At 41.4% G+C, this 21,947-nt stretch overlaps 1 protein-coding gene across 8 annotated transcripts in view; it reads right to left on the bottom strand.

The window, feature by feature from the left end:
• Nucleotides 1-21,947, bottom strand: part of SYTL2 (synaptotagmin like 2) — a 120,136-nt gene that overhangs the window by 37,366 nt on the left and 60,823 nt on the right. For 6 of the 8 annotated variants that reach the window (XM_032357437.1, XM_032357448.1, XM_032357449.1 and 3 more), the window contains exons 3-6: nucleotides 15,310-15,461; nucleotides 13,331-13,463; nucleotides 2,203-2,284; nucleotides 1,190-1,304 (exon numbers count right to left, since the gene is read on the bottom strand). In XM_032357437.1, coding sequence (XP_032213328.1) covers nucleotides 1,190-1,304; nucleotides 2,203-2,284; nucleotides 13,331-13,463; nucleotides 15,310-15,461 — 482 coding nt within the window. The remainder of the gene's footprint in view (nucleotides 1-1,189; nucleotides 1,305-2,202; nucleotides 2,285-13,330; nucleotides 13,464-15,309; nucleotides 15,462-21,947) is intronic. The other 2 variants (XM_032357451.1, XM_032357452.1) reach the window with 1 other exon arrangement.

Here is a 21,947-nt window from a genome sequence, read left to right as displayed (position 1 = left end):
ATGGGGATGCCAAGAGGGGGAAGGAGAAGCAGGCTCCCTGCTGATCAGGGAGCCAATGCAGGGCTCACTCCCAGGACCTCCAGATCATGACCTGAGCTAAAGGCAGATGCTTAACCGACTGAGCCACCCAGGCACCCTAAGGAACTTAATTTTCTAAAAAAAAAAAAAATTAATATTTTTAAAAAGAAAATCTCTAAAACAAAAAATTAATTTTCTCAGGACTCTTGGGTGGTGCAGTTGGTTAGAAGTGTCTGACTCTTGGTTTCAGCTCTGGTCATGATCTCTGGGTGGTGAGATCAAGCCCCGAGTTGGGCTCTGTGCTCTGCATGGAGTCGGCTTGAGACTCTCTCTCCTTTCCCTCCACCCCCACCTACCTGCTTTCTTTCTCTCTCTCTCTCTCTCTCTCAAAATAAGTAAATATTTAAAATAAAAACAAAAATTAATTTTTTCAGAAAGTTAAAAAAAATAGATAGCATGTTCCAGTGCCCTTTTTTTCTGTAAAATATTCTATATAACATAATATGTAAACAATAGAGAGGGAAAAACGCTAATATTAAAACAGGATAACTCAAACTCCAACTCCACTACTCAACATTAATTTTCTACCCCTTGTCCAATATTTAATGCCTGTGGAATCTTTTTACAGTTGCTTTGGAAGAGACTGAATTTTCTAGTATTTCTTCATAATGGCATAGGATAATGGTAAAATTCCATAAGATGCAGACTTAAATCAATTAAGCCACAAACCTGACCAAATGCCTCCTCAGAGACCAGGCTGATAATTACAGATCAGAGAATCACAACGTTGTCAAGTGGCTTTTTTTTTCTTGAGGCAAAGTCTTAATTTCACACGAAGTGTGTCTGCATGTGGGAGATATCCAATATGCTCCATGAAATGAATGACTGAATGCCTCTGGTCAAAAATTGCCTCGTTCACTGAGGGGGAACCCAAGGCCCACAGGTCAAACAACAAGTGTCAGTTCCAAGACTGGAATGCATGAACTTCCAGTTTCTAAAATTTCTGCTTCCTTCCCTCAGGCAGGGAACCATTGGGCATAGTAAAATAAGAAAACCATCAGGACTTTTCACTTTCCCTCGGAAGTTATTTTAGTTAAAGGAACTCTAAGAATTTCCCTTAGTCCACAGATAACAAAGATAAAAATATCTAGTCCATAAAAATAATATTTACCTTCTTTTGGAGTCTGAAAGAAATCAGCCTTTCCATTTGTTGACGGCTCACTTTTGGTTTGTTGAGATAACTGATCTTCTGGCAACTTGGAGCTATTAAATGGATTCTTCCTTTGCTGGGGAAAAAGATTGCTTATTAAACTCATTTTAAATGTCATAGCAGCAACTCAGTGTTAGCAAATGCTTATTATCTCCAGTATTGATAGTTTTATCCAGTAAACTCTACCTGGCCTGTTTGAAAAATTACTGTCCTGGTTAATGTGGCTAGCTAAGAGTTACCATAGATGCCAGAGAAAAATTAAACTATATAAAATATACTCATAATCCAGAGTCTTAGAAAGTTAGACAAAATATAGAATCATCAAGGTTAGGGTAAACCTGGGACTAATCAGGGCAGAATCCCCATACCCCCACCCCGGCCCCGCCTCATGTGTGCTATTTCTACCACATGAGACTCTTGCTGTGCTAGACTGAAGCTGAACTAAATATAATTGTAAATGACCTTTCCTATAAAGAATTAAAAGACACTTATCAAAGTTTTTGAAGTGTTTCATTATCACTATTATGATCAATTCCAATGACAGAAAGGGGATCAGTAAATAGAACGTTTTATTAATATAAAACTGAGTATCAATGTTTGCTGTCTAGAGTTTCATAAATTGGCAATCCCCTTCCACAAGCAGACCTTTAACAGAGATTCAGGAAGTCAAGAAGAAGAATTTGGATTGATATGGGACTACAAGTCACGTTGCGAATGCTTAAAAAGAAACACCCCCCAGTAGCTTAAGACTTTTTATTCTCCAGGGCAAGAAATTAGAGTCTTCAGCAATGCAGAAACATGGTATTCATCAACTTTTCCACCACAAGAGGGTCTTCTTACATTAAATAGTAAAAATCATCTGCATTTGGTGCAAAAAAAAAAAAAAATCCCCTTTATTTCATGGTGCTTTGCTAAAGTGAGAAAAATGGCATTCTTGCCAAAGATGAGATCTTCGGAGTCTGAGCTCAGTCTACCTTAGCCGGAGACACAGCTGACTTCCTCTTGTGTTCCTGTGATGTATCCATCACGGTTGAGGCTGGACTGACCACGCTAGCACTGCAAAAGAAACAATTCAGAGAATAAACCCTCAGCCTTTGAGAAAGAGTAAATTGTGCCACTGAAGCTGAAAGCTCTTAATACAGGACAGCAGAGGAAATCTGTAAAACCAAACACCAGGAAGGGAGAGGGAGTTGGGGCCTAGAGATGAGTAAGCAGCAAAGCAAAGGCAGGGGCAGAGCAGAAAGAAAAGACAGGCATGAGACAAGCAAAACCATTCAGCAGAAGCTGTCCAGTTTTTATCACGGTACCAAGCACACAAGAGGTGCACAGTGTAAATTTGTAGAAATGGCTCATGTCCAAGTCAGAATCTAATCAGATGTGGATGACAGGGAAGAACTCATCTCAAGGCAGGGGTGGGGGTGGGGGAGGTGTTGAGGGGTGGTGCAGCGGCAGACACTGTTGCTTAAATAAAGCCCCAAAGACTTTTATGGCATGATTTCACAGAATGGCAGTGCTTACTCTAACTCAGGAGGAAGTAACTGAAGAAAAGATTCAGGTGAGACAGTGACTTGACAGCAGATCTAAGGGATGCCGTGCAGGGAGGCTGGTGCGGGCCGACAACTTGCTGAGGACTCTCAACCCCACCCTCCAGGCTGGCCAGCAAGTTCTTGTCCACACACAAGAGGGCTAAGGCCAAGCACTGCAGCCGCTGGCTCAGAAGAAGCAAGAAGAGTCTCTACCCAAGCCCCAGGATGAGAGCAGGGTGAGAGTAAATGGAGAAAAGTGAGTTTCACAGGGCTCCCTCCTGAGCTGACACTCCCACGGCTACCGAGGAAGAAGGGACAAGGAGAGTCAGAGGGGCTCTAGAGGGGGAGGAGAAGCCCCTGCTCCACGTCCTGCTCCAGTGGCCTTGCCTCAGGCATGACAGGTGAAGTCACTATTGGCTGAAACCACTGTGCCCACTTAGACCTGTTCTCTTAGTGACATCACAGAGTCAACAACTTGGAAAATACCCAGGAAGGCACTGGCTTTCCACCAAGCAGCAAAGGAACTGGAGTTTGGGGAGGAGACAATCTGCCCCCAGGCCACAGAGCCGGCCCAAGAATGTGGTGGCTGCAGTCGTGAGCTCCACTTCCCTGCGGCTTTGTTTCCCTTCCTTCCTTCTGCGCTTCAGTTGGTCTTTTTGCACAGACTTAATCCCGGGAAGAGGGTGAACTTCAGAAGGAGTCGTTTCTTCCTTTCATTACCTTCCTCATTGTTCCAGAAAGGAATTACAGCAGCTGAGGCAGATGTGTGTAAGATACATCTTGATCACATGGGTGTGAGTAAGAGGGGAAATGGATGGGGAGGGGAAGGGCAGGGAAGAAGAATGGGGATTGACAGTGGAGCCAGAATTAAGACCAATAGAAAAACACATTACAGAATGCAATTCTCACAACACGTGGGCACACATTTCTATCAAGTCATCTAGCAACCAATGTTTAAAAAAAAAAAAAAAAAAAAAAAGACCTGGTCAGTAAGAGAATGCACAGCCAAGAGCCCAGGACTAGAAAGCCATTTCTCTTGACTGCCATTTTCAGGAACCATGGAGGGACATGAGGAACTTTATAGCACACGGCAGGCTGTCTCAGAACATTTTACACAAAGCAATCACATGATCAGAGGACCTGAGCCCAGTTTGCTGGTTGGGGCAGTCCATGGAACATCCATCTTCTCCTACCACGGTCCTCCTTTCTCCTCCCACTCAGCAAGAACAAAGGATAAGCAGGGACGCGACGCTTTGCCCTCTCTGCTCCTTGGAAACCCAGTTCCTGGGCCTCCCGGGCCTCAGCTCTGAATGTGTGTATTTCACCTCATAAAACCAGACATGAAACCAGTCTCTCTCTTACTAGACTCCACCCAGCCATGTGCCTCATGTCTACTGTGCAACCTCATTCTGTGTGTACGTATCATCTCTCCCAGGAAACAGGAGATCCTCCAGGAGTACCATCTTGACCATCTTTATAACCCCCTGTGATGCCGTGTAGAGCAGCTCGTGCAAAACTACAGTGACCGACTGAAAAGATGAAACCCACTGAGCCAGCACCAGGGAAGGCAGCAGCCGATAAGTAACCATGACTCTTTCTTTTAGAATTCATGTTATTTGCCAAGCAACAAGGAGGCATATTATTTAGATTTTTTTTAAAAAATGCCTTTGTTTCTATTTGCTCAGAAAGCAAAAGGGGAAGAAATGACACATTCAGAGCACAGGGCCAGTCACTAAATACAGAAACACACAGTATTTGCTATGTTACCATGTGGCTGGGAGAGGGGAAAGTGAAATGGGGGTGGGACACAGGGTTAGCTACTTGGTTAGTCTGCTTACTTTAAAAAAATGAAAATAAGAGCCTTAGACCTCCAAGTTTGTCTGTGAAAATACAGCAACTTCTTAGATTAAGGTCTGGCTTTGCTTCTCTTGAGGAATACAGCAATGTTTTGCACGCCTGCCTATTATTTGGCAAGAACCATTACAGCAAACATGGAATTTTCAACTGCTTTCTGCAACACCTCTATGAGGTATGTACCCTTCTCCCCCTTTTACTCATGAGAAAACTGAGGCTTGGGGAAGCTAAGGAATCTGTTCAATGTCACAAAATGAATTAATGAAGAGCTGGGAATTTGAGGCAGGTATCTGACCGTGACCCCAAAGACACACATTGTCATGGCTAGGCTATCCTGCCTCTGACTTCTCACATTAATAAAGCAATGGTTCATAGCAAGGGGACTGGGGTCCAGGTGATTCTTACTTCCCAGTGACTCTCACATCCATCACTTCCTTTCTACTTCTACTGTCACCTCCTGTATTTCTGTTGACTCGATTAGGTTCACATCTGACCTCCTGATACTGAAGTCCTGTTTTTCTAACCTACTCAGCATTCTGACACTAAGCTGGGATGGTCTCAAACACAACTTTGACCACCATGTCCCTCTACTGCTCCCTACCTATCCCTGGATCCCCAAGGCCTGTGGAATGAAGTCTGAATTTGTCCGGAAGCAACGGGAGATGTTCTGCCATCTACCCAATGTACTTTCCCCCTCTTCTTTCCTGTTGACCCTTCATGCCAAATGAAGTTGTCTGTCTACTCATTATCCCCAAAACTTCCTTGCCTGGTTGCTATCTGCACTCAGCCTATCCCCTAGCCCTGCCCTTGTGTATTTGCTGGGCTTTCCACCCAAATCCTTGCTGTTATCTCCAAGCCCAGGCTAAATTTCACCCTCATGCGATGCTCCTCTATCAGCCCAACTGGAAGTGGGTCCCTTGTCTCCAATCTTGCAGCACATTTCCTTGGTACTTTGGATCAGGAATGTGCTCTCTGCCTGGCGCTATTTGTTATCATGTGATCAGATATTCACATAAAGGATCCATAATTTATCCTAAGAGAGTATAGTCGCTTTATAGCCAGATACTGTGTCTGGAATTTCTTGGAATCCCTCTCGGAGGCAGGAGACTGTGTCCTGCATATAAAAGATATCCAATACATTCCACAAGATGAGCTTTTTAAACCAGAGCAAGCCAAATTCCACACCCTGTGCTTGTAATTCTTTCCTCAGGCACCCTTCAAAAACTACCTGCAATACCAGAAGGAACACTTAGACAAAATGTGCTCACTTTGTTGGGAGAACTATTAAAGTATTAAATTGTGATACTGGCATTAAGGTTCAAAGTATCTGCTTTTTTAACACGAGTCTCTGAAGACTCAGCTCTACAGAATAATCATGTTCGGTACTGTGGCAGGGACGCTGGGGAAAGAGGTGGGGTTTTCGATCACACCACTTAGGCAGCTAGATACCCCATCTGCTTCTCTGTCCAGCCCTAAAGTGCTTCAAAGCACATGAAAGCAAATTTTTTTTAAGATTTTATTTATTTATTTATTTGACAGAGATAGAGAGAGAGAGATCACAAGTAGGCAGAAAGGCAGAGAGAGAGGGAGAAGCAGGCCCCCCACTGAGTAGGGAGCCTGATGCAGGGTTCGATCCCAGGACCCTGAGACAATGACCTGAGCCGAAGGCAGAGGCTTAGCCTTCTGAGCCACCCACGTACCCCATGAAAGCAACTTTTAAGAGCTTTTGAACCTTAACTGACCTTTCCCTCTAAAAAAAAAAAAAAAGTTAAAAATAACAGCCGACATCTTATGCCTTCTTTTGAGGCATTTTGCAGCTTACATATTAACAGTATTGAACCAGAAGCAAATTCTGCAAGTGATTTTTGTCATGTGTCGTCATCATTGTTGTTGACCTCTCCCTTTGGACGATGAGAAACTTGGAAGCAAATGCTGTGTTACACCCCCTGCGCCCAGCGCCATGCTGGCCAAGTGACACTCAGTGAAGCTCCATCACGTGAATAAACAAAAGAAATGGCTTGGGGATAAACGGAGAGAAGTAAATTAGAAAATATGCTGGGCCAAGCCTTTCAAGTCGATAGTTTCTGAAGTAAAACATGACTTGTGTGGGGCCACCACACTGCATGCTACACATTGCTCTCACACGGATGTCCCAGTGCAACTATTTCCACCAAAAGTGATTTGAGTAAATCCAAGATCCTACAGGATGAAGAAAGATTGTTTTAAAGAGCTCCATAGAAGTGGTTCTGTGAGGCAGAACCACGGTCACTCCCTGGATATGCAGTGCATCCAAGAACAAAAGATCAAATGCGCTGTCCATAGATCAGCTCACCTCTACCTTGCCCCTGGGAGCAAGACAAGAGGCTCACATTGATCTTGTTATTGAGGTGATGGAGGTAAATAGCTAATCCTTCTGTAAGAAAGAGATGCGGGGGAGAGGGAGAAAGACAGGGATTGAGATTGAGAGAGAGATAAAACAAGAGCCTTCCAGGGAAAAGAACATTAGTAGAAAAAAAAATACTATTTCAGAACTAAAGACATGGTTTGAATTTGCCTGGTTCCCATTCAGCAGAAGGGAAGAGGGAGATCGGTGGCAGAAGTATTACTGAAGCATGGGCAGTGAAGCTTAAAGACTAGCCTTTTTATTCATTACAACGTACAACAAAACAGTGTTTTAATTCGGACGCGCAGCTTCCCTTGTAAGAAAACTCACTGCTTTCTCCACGTCACAGGGAAGTGCTAATGTCATGGAGAGAAATACCCCAGGGAAGGCTTTGCCTTGTTCTACCTGAACTCATTTTGGAGATATTCTTTCTCTAAAGATGTTTTTGATTAATGGACATCACAAACCTCTGGAGCAGCCAAGCTCCCTCCTGCCTCCGTGCCTTCCAGTTCTCTATCCCGAATGCCCTTCCCTTTCTTGTAGTCGTCCAAACGTGAGAATACCCCTCCCAATCTCCTCCATCTTTTATAATCACCGGAGCTCACGGTATATCATCATGGTATAACCACCAGAGCCCACTGAACTGAGAGATTCTCAGTAACGCACAGCAATGAAGACTGGAGGCTGTCAGTCCCGCTCTTGGAGTTTAAATTTTTCCCTTTTCCTCTTTCTACTCACTTCCTGAGCTGCAAATTGCTTCATCGAATCATTCATTTGTTCGTTAACCCTCATTCACCATTATTCTTTATTTCATAATTATCTCATCAACTATTTTCATTTAGTTGGTTGGACTCTCACTATTCTTCATTCATTCATTCACTCATTCCACAAGACACTTGTTGGGCACTGTTAGGTGCTAGGAATAGTGTAGTGAAACAATCAGCAATAAACAAAAGGTCCTTTTCCTCAAGGATCTGGGGGGAAGGGAAAACACATACACACAATAAATATATAACACGAAGTCAGGTAGTGAGAAGTGTGCTGAAGGACAGTAAGAGAGGGTGCTGGCATTCATTCATTCATTCATTCTACAGGTACTTATTCATAAGTACGTACCACGTGTTAGATGCTTGGGACATGGTAGTAAATAGTACCTATGTCCTCAGCCCTGAGAAAGAAATGCAGGGACACTCAGCCTTTGGTATCTGGATTTTTAAAAGTTCCTTGAGCAGTTCTGATCTACAGGTCCGATTTGAGAACTTCTCATTAAATGACCCACATATCCTTCATAGGTTATCAGATACCTGTATCCTACCAACCCTTCAAATTTCTTCTAATTTCATTTCTAAAGCTCCACCATACCTTTCTTTTTTTCTCCATTCCCTTCATTAGGTTCTTACCATCTGTCACCTAAGCTTCTGTTATAATGTTCTTTTTTCTCTTTAAGATTTTATTTATTTATTTGACAGAGAGAGAGATCACAAGTAGGCAGAGAAGCAGGCACAGAGGGGGAAGCAGGCTCCCTGCTGAGCAGAGAGCCAGATGCGGGCTTGATCCCAGGACTCTGAGACCATGACTGGAGCTGAAGGTAGAAGCTTAACCCACTGAGCCACCCAGGCACCCCTTCTGATACAATGTTCTAATTGATCTTTCTAACCCCATCTTCCACAGAGTTACCAGAGTGATCACTCTAAAAAGTAAACCTGATCAAAAAGTCATTTAATGGCTTCTTGTGACTTAAGGAAAAAGTCCAGCCTTTTGGCCAACACAGGGCTCTTGACAATCTGGGCCCAGCCTCTTCCTCCAGCCTGACTGCCCACCACTCACACAGCAGACCCATCAGACTAGACCCTTTCCACGTTTCCAACATGCCAGACCCCCACATCATCCTGTCTGCCTGTATTGTTCTTTCCCCATGCCTACCTGCCATAATCCTTCTCATCTTTCAAGAGCTGCCCTACATGTAACTATCTCTAGAAGCTTCCCTGGCTCAGATGCCCAAAGCCCCTAACATAGTCTTCTCAGCATCTAACACCTTGCTTCCCATGGTTGAAGCCTCTGACCTTTCTGTATTCAAAAGGTAATTCTTTAATCTTCAGAAACCCTGAGGAACTGGAAGTCCTCCCAGCAGAAAATCCACACAGTGTTGGAGACAGGTACGTGACAGACCTCTGCTTCCTTTCAATGAAATGCCCTCATCTGCATTATACACATGATAAGAACGACTTGGTCTGTGTGTTAGGATGCCACAAACATGCTCAGACTCATGTTTCAGTAGGGTGACTACTGAGAAAAGACAAGAAGCTCAACATTTCCATCCACACAGGCTTAAGTTATTACAAAGTCAAGTATTCCTTTAAGTGGAATGTATCCCTTTAGAGGAGAAAGGAGAGAGTACCAGGCAACTGAGGGATGTGGGAGGGGGAAGGGCGTGGGAAGAGGAATCATAAGGAAGAAAGAATTGGGAAGCTTGGGACACACTTGAGAAAGGATCTTTTTTTTTTTTTCTTTTTAGAGTACTGGCCCCATGTGAGGCCACAGAGCTAAGTCAATATAAACTATTCCAGTCTTCACAGAGACTATCTTCAAGGAGGAGGTTAAAGAGAGAGACAGAAACTATAAGACCAGTCCATTTCCAGGTTTCTTCAGACCAAAGAAGCACCAACAGTAGGGACATCCATGGTCCTTGTCAGTAGAGATGCTACTAGACTTTCAGCATTGCCCAGGGCACCCAACCTTGTTTCATAGAACACGTGATCTCAAGTAGCAAAAGAAGGTCTTCTCATTCCAGAGCAGGTCTCTCTCCATAGTCAAGACATGTTATACCTTCTTTATGGTAGGGTCCTGACCCCATGGGAAGAGCTTCTCACATCTTTATGGTGTACTCCCCACTTTGGCTCAGCCATGCCCTGTGGACTATTATGGAAAGGACATGTGCTATAAGGTGTGGTTCATGGACCAGTGCCAGTCTGAGAATTGTTACTGGTTCACAATGAGCTAAATACAGAAATTGAGAGTATTCATTTAGAATCATTTATAGCAATTTGCTGAGACATCCTAGCACATGATCAAGGGTTTATATTTTGCATGCCTTTGTTGCTTTCTGTATTTTTTTTGTTATATTTTATAAAAGGTACTAATCTGTGATGACTAGAAATACAAACTTTTTAGGAAATGAATTCACTAGTCTTTTACCACAGTTGGCGCCAACACTGCCCTTAAAATTCAGCAACCAGCATTGGAACTGTAAGCATTTGGAGTCTTTCCTTTGCCAATCTAAAGAAAACCGCACTCTCTGATCCTTTGTTCATTAAGCCTCTCTCTGCTTCCTCATGTGACAGGTGCAAACAAAGATGAGTTGTGAAAAACACAGGTATGGGATGGTAGTTGAGTTCATGCTGGGCACCCACAGTGATTCAGTTCTTCCCAGGCAGGACCACACAGAATTGTGCTCATAGAAAGAAGGAATCTTGCCACAGAGTCTATTAGAAAAACTCCTTCATATATTCCACATATGAGTGAAACCATATGATAATTGCCTTTTTCCAATTGACTTATTTCACTCAGCATACTACCTTTTAGTTTCAGAGCAGAGGATCATAAGGGAGGGGAGGAAAACTGAATGGGAAGTCATGAGAGAGGGGAGAAAAACCATGAGAGACTCTTAATGATGGGAAACAAACTGGGCGTTGCTGCAGGGGAGGTGAGTCGGGGGGAGGGGTAACTAGATGATGGGCATTCAGGAGGGCATGTGATGTAATGAGCACTGGGTGTTACATGCAACTGATGAATTATTGAACACTACATGTACTATATATTGGCTAATTGAATCTAAATTAAAAAAGAAAGAAAGAAAGAAAGAAAGAAAGAAAGGAAGGAAGGAAGGAAGGAAGGAAGAAAGGAAGAAAGAAAGAAAGACTCCTTCAGAAACTTCCATTTCTAGTCACTGTTGCCTCACAACACTCCCGGACACCTGACTCCTAGCTAAGAAAATATTGACAGGTACTGAGTCATTCTATTGAAGTTCAATTCCTCTAAAAGCACAAGCCCCAAAATACACTTAACACACCCAGTTCCCAAAGGTTAAAGTATAAGTGAGAAACACCGCAAGGACCTGACACTGAGGCAAGTAGTAGTTTCTGACATGGGAAGGAGGAAGCATACATCAGCCCCTTCCACAGTTCATGATGATTACCACCCAGGTCACGTAATGAGGGAAGCAAACTAGATGCATCTGACATTTTTATTCTTGCCTTCTCGACCATACCTCATCTATGTTACGATCACATAATTATAAAGCCACTGGAAATTGCCAATTTTCTTTCTTCCTATGAAATGCTAAGTCGCTCCTACATCTCATTTCATTTAATCTCATAATATCCTGGTGAGGCAGCTCTGCTCTGATTTATAGATGAGACCAGAAAGACTCGTCTGAGGTCACACAAGGAATGCAGGAAATACTGGAGACATGAATTGCAGGAGCTGTATTAGTAGCTTCAAACTGAGGAAGAGGGTAGATACGCCCACCAGACTGCCAGAGGTCATGAAGAAAATGACCTAGTGGTGCCTCTGTCCCCCAGGATCTTTGGTAGAAATGAGTTCTTGGGAGAAGGACAGGAAGTCTGACCCACACAAAACTGTTCAGTGAGCTAAGTTGGTCTTCTGATATCCCCAAATCTCTTTCCTCCTTCTATGGGACTTGTATCCACCTCACCTAGTCAGTCAGTGTTCTGATATCCTTGTCCCCTATCAAACTGGCTCTTAGGAGCTTCTGTCAGCTCCTTGATGGTGATTCTAAATGACTGTGCTCTCATTCTCACTCCTGGAGTTTCTAATACTTCAGGTCTCATCTTTCCCTATGGAAGGATATCCTTTATCCCACTGGGGGACTGCTGGTGAATGGGGAGTCACCAAAGGGAGGTGGTAGGGGTAGGCTCTCACTCTCTGTGAGAGCCCCTACTTCCATTCACTGAATGCCTACTATGTGCTGTGGACCATGTTAGGAATTCTACATTTACTAGCTAATTAAATTCTCAATAATCCTGCTGGCAAATCATTATCATCCCATCTTACAGTTGAGGAGCCAAAGGCTCAAGAAGTTAAGTCACTTCTAGTACAAGGTCACAAAATAGTGACTACTTACTCTTTAGTAAGTGGCTAAATAGTGGCTACTTACTGTTTAACTTCTAGCCAACATGGCCTCTACAGACATAACAGAACATTACAAATCAGCCCAGAGGGGGAAAAGTCCAGTCTACCACCCATGGAAAACAAAGTGAGTCCTCTCCAACAGGGAAATAGACAATGGGTGCCTTAATAGAATCAGTATTCCCTTTCTATGTGATGTAACTTTAGTCATATTCAGCTCTGAAATGTCTGTTGATGCCTATATTACAGACCCTCTCCCTCACCTGTAAACTATGTTGGGAACACCTCTGTTCCCCAGGTGCCTCAGACTTGGCACTTGACTCGGTGGCTGTACCATCAGGAAAATTGTGGGCTTCAGCAGTGCTGGAGACTCTGAATTGAATCATCTCCACTGAGGAGCTACAGAGAAAATGCATCTTCCTTCCCACCAAAGGGTAACAACCACAGTCCCAAGGGATGAACACTAATGGGAAGATCTCTACATACCTAAAAGCAAATCATCAAAACATCTGTGGCAATGTAGCTCCACGATCAGGTTCAAATGTACCCTTTGACCAGACAGATGGTAACAGGTATGGAAAACACCAACACGACCAGACTGAAATATTGAGGACAACCTGCATCCTGAAGAGCCATTTACTTAGCACCTACTATGTGTCAGGTATTCTACATATGTTACCACTAATTCTTACTACAGCCTTTCCTGGTTTATATTATCATTACTATCCATAGCTAAGAAAAGAGAGGTTAAATGACTTGCCCATCATTAAATGGCTAATAAATGGCATATTTAGGATTTGAATTCACGTCTGGTTCCCGTGTTTGAGCTTTTGCCATCACACCATGTTATGACAATTTGATCATAACTCACCTCTTCTCTGAAGTGACTATATTTATTTTGAAGTACCTCTTCATTCTACTCTAAGGTAAAATCATTAATACAAAGGAAAACCAGCTATCGTTGGTGCTAGAAGAAATCCCCCCTCAACATTTTAGTTTTGCTTAATGTTCCAATTTATTAGAAATTCTGGAAGCTGGGAAAGAGTAGTACTCCGCTTTATCCATGTTAAGGCCCAGATTTCTCTCATATGTACTTCACAGTACCTGTGAGAATCGTCTGGTGTTGGTGCTCATAGCACACTGAGCCATGAATCCCACATGCAATGACTGTCCTTGTGAGCTCGGTCTTACCTTGGGCTTGCTGGGGCTACATCTTCTGGCTCTCCCACAGCACCAGTTAGCTCTGGAGGGAGGAAAGCATCCTTGTTGACGTTATTTACCCAACTTTCCTTTGCCTCATTTTCTCTCTCCTTACTCTGCTCGGCTGAAAGAAGAAACAGCGAAGACAGGAAGGTCATCTCTCACCTCCATGACCTATAACACTCTTAAAGCTCTTATCGCTGAGGCTCAAACCTGAACTTCAGGTCTTCCTGCAGTGCCAAGGCAATCACTCATGAGTCTGAGTCCTCAGGGTCAGAATTATAACTGCAAAATTATACCTGATTTTGGCTTCCCCCAAGCAGAATCTCCTGAGACTAAGAGTGGACCTTTACATGTGCAGGTAACTCCAGAGACCACTCCAGCAAAATAGTGACCACCACTAGGTGAATTTCACCTGAATTGGGGTCAGGACTAAACATGTATGGCCAGGGGATGCTCAGGGCACCTAGTCCTCTTTGGGACAGAGATACCATCATTACCAAGCATTTACTGGATGTCAACAATGTGTCCGACTTGCGGCTGGGCTCTGGAATGCAGAGCAGAACAACTGTTTCTAGCCTGGAATGTTCTTCTCCACTGTCTCTTCCTTCCCCCCGTCTCTAATTCTACATACTCCTCAATACCCAGCCAAGGCCTTCCCAATAAAACCTCCATGCTCCCTCTTCAGGAAGTGACTTCTTTTTGCCTCTGAACATCCAGGACTCTTTACCAGCACCTTTCAAATAATCAGCATTAAGCAATTATGCTAAGTGCCAGGCACAGCATTTTCTTGTGCCTGCACTACCTTGTGAGGAAGTTGCTATTTTCCAAGTTTACAGATTTGGAAACTGAGGCTCAGGAAACTTGCTTTTGACCCCAGTGCTAGTAAGTGCCGGGAATGCTTTTACATTGATGTTAAGATGAAGCAATACGAGGGCTCCCGACTCCCAAATATTCACATTCCAGGGTGGTATTCCCCACAGGTCTCTTTACACAGAAGTCTACTTTCTTCTGTCACATAATAGAATCCACAATACTAACCTTTACCTCCTGAGATTTCTGAAGGCCTGGATGGTCTTGAAAATGAAGAGGGATGCGAGCAAGGCTACCTAACTTTTTTTTTTTTTTAAAGATTTTATTTATTTATTTGACAGAGAGAGATCACAAGTAGGCAGAGAGGCAGGCAGAGAGAGAGGAGGAAGCAGGCTCCCTGCTGAGCAGAGAGTCCGATGCGGGGCTCGACCCCAGGACCCTGAGATCATGACCTGAGCCGAAGGCAGCGGCTTAACCCACTGAGCCACCCAGGTGCCCCAAGGCTACCTAACTTTTTAAGATAGCTGCTATAGTTACAAATAATAGAGAGCAAATTCCTGTCATGTATCAAATGTTCAAAAGGTGACAGCTATTTTCCTCATTGGGTACAGACTAGATATAAACAGGGGCTCTTCTCAGGGACAGAAGTTGAGACAGCCTAGCTCAGAGTAAAAGAGAGGGCATACCATACCTATTTAAAAAACCCAACAGAACTCTAAAGAAGCTCTCAAAATACTGTCTTTACAGTCCCTTAAATGATACACTTGGCTGATTAAAGATGTACCAGATGTCAAAGTTGTTGAAAGGGAAGCTAATCTCTTCCTGTCATCCTACTCAAAGGAAATGGTTCTAAATCTTCAGAGTTAAAAGCAAAGGAATGCCTTATAAACCCAACTGTCTATACCACTACAACTCAACACAGTGTCTAAAGGACTTCCGATGTTTTTCTATATTACCCTGAGTCCCTTGGCCCTGCCTTCATCCATCTGAATCCAGGGCAAGAAGGTATTGAGCTGGAGGACTAATCATATACAAAGCATACCCCTAAATGACTTCCCTCAGCAGATTTCAGTAATGATTCTAACACCCTTCCCAACTCCTGACAATGACTTCCCAAACAAATGCTGGCTCAAAATGTCCTAGCCAAATCAACTCACCTGCTACCTGAGGTTTCTTCTTTCTCATGGATGCTCTGATGATATCTGCACCATGAATTCTGTCTCTGTGCCTTTTTGCCTTGGCTTCATAAAACCATTGGCCACTCATGTTCTTCAACTCTTGGTCATCCTTAATTTTTTCAGGCAAATGTCTACAAAAGGAAAAGAGCTTTACTTTGCTGAGAGCCTACAGTAAATAAATGAGTTCACTGAGACAGTGCATTAAGAAATCTGTAAACACGCAAATAAAGCTCTCAATATTTTAGAAGACATCACACATCTCCTAGAAGACCAAGAAATATTTATATTCCTCTTTGATGGAAGGCTAACGCTTTTTAAAAATCAAAGAATTCACCCATGACCTCCACATGATGCTTGGAATTTTCCAGTTCACTTTTTGGCTGCAGTCTTCTGTGTCTACTGTTTAAATGCAAATACCCGAGAGAAAGATGGTATATTAAGTGTCTCTAAGCCTTCGTCCCTGTATCTATAAAAAGAGGTTCATCATACTGATTTACTTCATGGGATTGCTTTGAGGATTAAATTAGCTAATGCACGCAAAACTGCCCTTTGCCAATGCCTGGCACCTAATACCCAATGAATACCTGGTGGAGGAGTTATCAGCTTATCAATCCTTTCCGTTTTAGTGAAATGAGTATATCAGAGACATGCTGGTGGGAGGGGGGCTGGTGGTAGGGGAAGTGGGAGGGAGAAGGAGGCGGGGGTGGGATGGTGAATGATGTCCCTGATTCTTAATGCCAGGTAAATGAATACTGAAAAAGTAGGCTAGAGGCAGGCAAGATCAAATTTATGGAAGTAGGGGGATGGGAGGTATAGAGGCAGAGGCAAATTCCGATTGTGCAATTACTTGCTTTCAAGGTTTCCACAATCATTCATGCTCACTGAAAAGCTAACACCTGTAGGACCAACAAATATAGCCTTAAATCTCCTTAATTTACACTTGCTTTAAAAAAAAAAAAAAAGTGTTCTACTTGACAAGTGTTGTCATTATTTTTGTTGTTTTTCTCCCCGTCATGATAAGTGTACTCTTTAATCCACATCCCCTAATTTCCCCATCCCTCCCACATCCCCTCTAGTAACCACCAATTTGTTCTCTGTAGTTAAGAGTCTGTGTCTTCGTTTCTTTCTTTCTTTTTTTTTTTTTCTCTATCTCTTTTTTTTCTTTGCTCATTTCTTTTGTATAGATATTCCACATGTGGGTGAGATCATATGGCATTTTTTTCTCTGACTTAATCTGTTCAGTATTATATTCTCTAGCTCTATACCTGTTGTTGTAAATGGCAATATTTCATTCTTTTTATGGCTGAATAATATTCCATTGTATATATTTACTACTTCTTCTGTATCCATTCATCTACCAATGGATACCTGACTCCTTCCGGAGCTTGGCTATTGTAAATAACACTGTAACAAACATAGGGATGCATGTATCCTTTTGACTGAGTGCTTTGTACTTTTTGGGTAAATACTTAATAAAGCAATTACTGGGTTGTAGGGTAGTTCTATTTTTCATTTTTTGAGGAAGCTCCATACTGTTTTCCACAGAGGCTGTTCCAATTGCATTCCCACCAACAGTGCAAGAGGATTCCTTTTTCTCCACATCCTCACCAATACTTGATGTTTCTTGTGTTTCAATTTTCACCATTCTGACAGCTGTGAGGTGATATCTCATTGTAGTTTTGATTTGCATTTCCCTGATGATGAATGATGTTGAGCATCTTTTCATGCGTCTGATGCCCTTCTGTATGTCTTCTTTGGAGAAATGTCTGTTCATGTCTTCTGCCCATTTTTAAATTTAAATCATGTCTTCTGCCCATTTTTAAATTTAAATCATGTCTTCTGCCCATTTTTTTGTTTATTTTTTGAGGTGCTGAGTTGTATCAGTTCTTTATATATTTTGGATACTAACCATTTATGTCATTTGCAAATATCTTCTCTCATTTCATAGGTTGCCTTTTAGTTTCATTGTTTCCTTCACTGTGCAGAAACTTTTTTCTTTTTCTTTTAATGTAGTCCCAACAGTTTATTTTTGCTTTTATTTCTTTTCCTCCGGAGACATACCTAGAAAAATGCTGCTATGGCCAGTATCAGAGATATTACCACCTGTGCTCTCTTCAAGGATTTTTATGATTCCATGTCTCACATTTAGACCTTTTAATCCATTTTGAGTTTATTTTTGTGTATGGTGTAAGAAGTGGTCCAGTTTCATTACTTTGCATGTGGTTGTCTAGTTTTCACAACACAATTTGCTGAAAAGTCTTTTTCCCATTGGATATTCATTCCTCCTTTGTTGAAGATTAATTGAGCAAACTGTGGGTTTGTTTTTAGATTTCTGTTCTATTCTACTGATCTACGTGTCTATTTTTATGACAGTATCATACTGTTTAAATTATTACTGCTTTGTAATATAACTTGAAATCTGGAATTTGTGATACCTCCAGTTCTGTTTTATTTGTTTTTGTTTTTTTCCCAAGGCTGCTTTGGCTAGTTGTGGTCATTTGTGGTTCCATACAAATTTTAGGATTGTTTGTTTTAGTTCTGTGAAAAGTGCTGTTGTATTTTGATAGGTATTACATTAAATATGTAGATTGTTTTGAGTAGTATAGACATTTTAACAATCTTTATTCTTCCAACGCATGAGCACAGCATGTCTTTCTATTTCTTTGAATTATCTTGAATTTCTTTCATCAGTGTTTTATAATTTTCAGAGTACAGGTCTTTCACCTGTTTGGTTAAGTTTATTCCTAGATATTTTATTGATTTGGGTTTAATTGTAAATGGGATTGTTTTCTTAGTTTCTCTTTCTGCTGCTTCATCATTAGTGTATAGGAAAGCAACAGATTTCTGTACATTGATTTAGTATCCTGTGACTCCACTGAATTCATTTATCAATTCTAGCAGTTTTGTATATACAGTATCATGTCATTTGTAAATAGTGAGAGTTTTACTTCTTCCTTAACAATGTGGATGCCTTTATGTTGTCTAATTGCTGTGGTTAGGACTTCCAGTATTATGTTAAATAACAAATGCTGATAATGGACATGCTTGTCTTGTTCCTGACCTTAGGGGAAAAGTTCTCAGGTTTTCACCATTGAGTATGATGTTGGATGTGGGTTTTTCATATAAGATCTTTATTATGTTGAGGTATGTTCCCTCTAGACCTACATTACAGTAAGTTTTTATCATGAATGGATATTATACTTTGTCCAGTGCTTTTCCTGCATCTATTGAAATTATATGGTTTTTATCCTTTCCTCTTATTGGTGTGACATATCACGTTGATTGTTTTGTGAATAGTGAATCATGCTTGTATCCCAGGAAAAATTCCGTTTGATTATGGTGCATGATTTTTTAATGTATTGTTGCTTTTTTTAAACGATTTTATTTATATATTTGTCAGAAAGAGAGAGAGAGAAAGCACACAAGCAAGCAGAGAGTCAGGCAGAGGCGGAGAGAGAGGCAGGCTCCCCGCTGAGCAAGGAGCCCAAAGCGGGACTCGATCCCAGGACCCTGGGATCATGACCTGAGCCGAAGGCAGCGGCTTAACCCACTGAGCCACCCAGGCATCCCGTATTGTTGCATTTTGTTTGTTACTATTTTGTTGGGGGTTTTTGCACTTATATTAATGAGAAATATTGGCCTGTAGTTCTCTTTTTTGTGGTGTTCTGATTTTTTTTTAAGATTTTATTTATTTGAGAGACAGAGAGAGAGGAAAAAGTAGGGGGCAGAGGCAGAGGGAGAAGCAGACTCCCCACTGAGCTGGCAGCCCAATGTGGGGCTCAATCCCAGGACCCTGAGATCATGACCTGAGCAGATGGCAGCCGCGTAACAGACTGAGCCTCCTGGGCACCACTTTTTGTGGTGTTCTTATCTGGCTTTGATAAGAGGGTGATACTGGCCTCAAGAATACATTTAGAAATTTCCCTTCCTCTTCTATTTTTTGGAATAGTTTGAAAAGAATCGGCTCTAACTCTTCTTTGAATGTTTGGTAGAATTCACTTGTGAAGCCATCTGGTCCTGGACTCCTCTTTGCTGGGAGCTTTTTTATTATTGATTCAATTCTGCTGCTGGTAATTGGTCTCTTTTCTATTTCTTCCTGCTTTAGTTTTGGTTGGCTATATGTTTCTAGGAATTTATCCATTTCTTCTAAGTTATCCAATTCATTGTCATATAGGTTTTCATAATACTCTTTTTGTTGTTGTTGTTTGAGGGAGAGAAAGAGAATGAGCAAGCAGAGGGCGGGGGAAAGGGAGAGAGAGAATCTTAAGCAGGTTCCAGGCCCAGCGTGAAGCCCAACTCCTGGCTCAACCATACAAATCTGAGATCATGACCTGAGCCGAAATCAAGAGTCAAATGCTTAACTAACTGAGCCACCCAGGCACCCCAAGTTTTCATAATATTCTTTTACATTTGTTTGTACTTCTGTTGTGTTGATTGTTATTTCTCCTTTTTCATTAGTGATTTTGTTTCTTTGGGTACTTTTTTTTTTTTTTTTAAGTCTGGCTAGAGGTTTATCAATTTTGTTTTAATCTTTTCAAAGAACTAAAACCACCTGGTTTCATTGATCTGTTCTACTGAGGTGGGTTTTTTGTTTGTTTTTTTTTGTTGTTGTTGTTTTGGTTTTTTTTTTAGTTTCTATGTCATTTGTTTCTGCTCTAGTCTTTATTATTTCCTTCCATTTGGTGAGTTTGTGTTTTATTTGTTCTTTTTCTAGCCCCTTTTGGTATAAAGTTAGGTTGTTTGAGATTTTTTTTTTTTTTTTTTTGCTTCTGGAGGTAGGCCTGTTTTGCTATAAACTTTCCTCTTACTCCCACTTTTGCTGCATCCCAAAGATTTTAGACTATTGTGTTTTCATTCTCATTTGTCTCTATGTTATTTTTTATTTCTTCTTTGATTTCTTGGTTGACCCATTCATTCTTTAGTCATATGTTATTTGTTATTATTATTATTTTTTTTTAGTAGCATGTTATTTAATCTTCATGTATTTCTGCTCTTTCCAGATTTTTTTTTTCTTATGGTTTTAGTCGGAAACAAGTCACCAGTAGGTAGCATACAGATGGGTCTTGTTTTTCTATCCATTCTGTCACCCTGTGTTTTGTTGGGTGTTCATTTATATTCAGAGTAATTATTGATAGATATGTATCTATTGCCATTTTGTTAGGGGTTTTGTGGTTGTTTCTACAGACTTTGTCTGATTTTTCTTCTCTTGTTCTCTCTCATGGCTTGTTGCTTTCCTTGGTGATATATTTGGATTCCTCTCTCTTTATTTCTTGTATATCTATTACTGGTTTTTGATTTGTAGTTACTGTTTTGTATACATCTTCTTCATACAGCAATCTATATTAAGTTGATACGCACTTAAGCTTAAGCCCATTCTTTGCGCCTCTCTCTGCCATGTTTTAGGTATATGGTATTATATTTTACATCCTTTTATGAATCCTTTGTCTAATTTTTAAAGAAATATTTATTTTTACCACTTTTGTGTTTTTTTTACTTTTCATACTCTCACTTATGGTCCTTCCTTTCCACTCAAAGAGCCCCCTTTAATATTTCTCACAGGGCTGGTTTAATGATCATGAACCCCTTTAGTTTCTTGGTCTAAGAAACTCTTTATCTCTCCTTCTATTCTGAATGCCAGCCTTGCTTGATAGAGTATTCTTGGCTGCAGATTTTTCCCTTTCAGCACTTTGAATACATCCTGCCTCTCTCTTCTGGCCTGCAAAGTTTCTGCTGAAAAATCCACTGACAGCTTTATGGGATTTCCCCTTGTATGTAACTGTCTGTCATCTTTTCTCTGTTTTTAACATTTTTTTAATAGCTATTTTTTGCCATTTTAATTACTACGTGCCTTGGTGTGGACCTCCTTGAGTTGAAATTTTGGGGGGATTTCTTTGCCTCCCAGACCTGGATCTCTCTTTCCTTCACCAGAGTAGGGAAGTTTCAGATATTTCTTCAAATGAATTTTCTGCCTCCTTCTCTCTCTCTTCTTCTTCTGAGATCCTTACCATGTGAATGTTATTATAGTTCATGGAATCATTGAGGTCCCTAAGATGTTCTCGATTTGCATAATTTTCTCTCGTCTCCTTTGCTCTGCTTGGTGACTTACCATTACTCTGTCTACGGGTCATTAATTTATTCCTCTGCTTCATCTAGCATGTTATTTATTCCATCAAATGTATTTTTAATTTCATTTATTGTGTTCTCGATCTGATTCTTTAGCTCTCTGTTAAGAGTTTCACTGATGTCCCCCGCTCTTTTTCTCCAGTAAATATCTTTATAATAATTAATTTAAATTCTCTATCATATTACTTTTACCCATTTCACACTCATCTCTTGCTATGGTTTGGTCCTCTTCTTTCATTTGAAAGATATCTCTCTGCTTCATTTTGACTGATTTTCTGTGTCTGTTTCTGTGTTAGATATGTCAGCTACTTCTCTTGCTCTTTTTTTTTTTTAAAGATTTTATTTATTTATTTGACAGAGAGAGATCAGAGGCAGGCAGAGAGAGAGGAGGAAGCAGGCTCCCCGCTGAGCAAAGAGCCAGATGTGGGGCTCGATCCCAGGATGAGCCGAAGGCAGCGACTTAACCCACTGAGCCATCCAGGCGCCCCTACGTC

This window comes from Mustela erminea, chromosome 9 (genome assembly GCF_009829155.1).
Source record: "Mustela erminea isolate mMusErm1 chromosome 9, mMusErm1.Pri, whole genome shotgun sequence".
Taxonomy (NCBI): domain Eukaryota; kingdom Metazoa; phylum Chordata; class Mammalia; order Carnivora; family Mustelidae; genus Mustela; species Mustela erminea.
The sequence above is the reverse complement of the archived record's forward strand: the minus strand, read 5'-3'. Positions and strand labels throughout refer to the sequence as shown.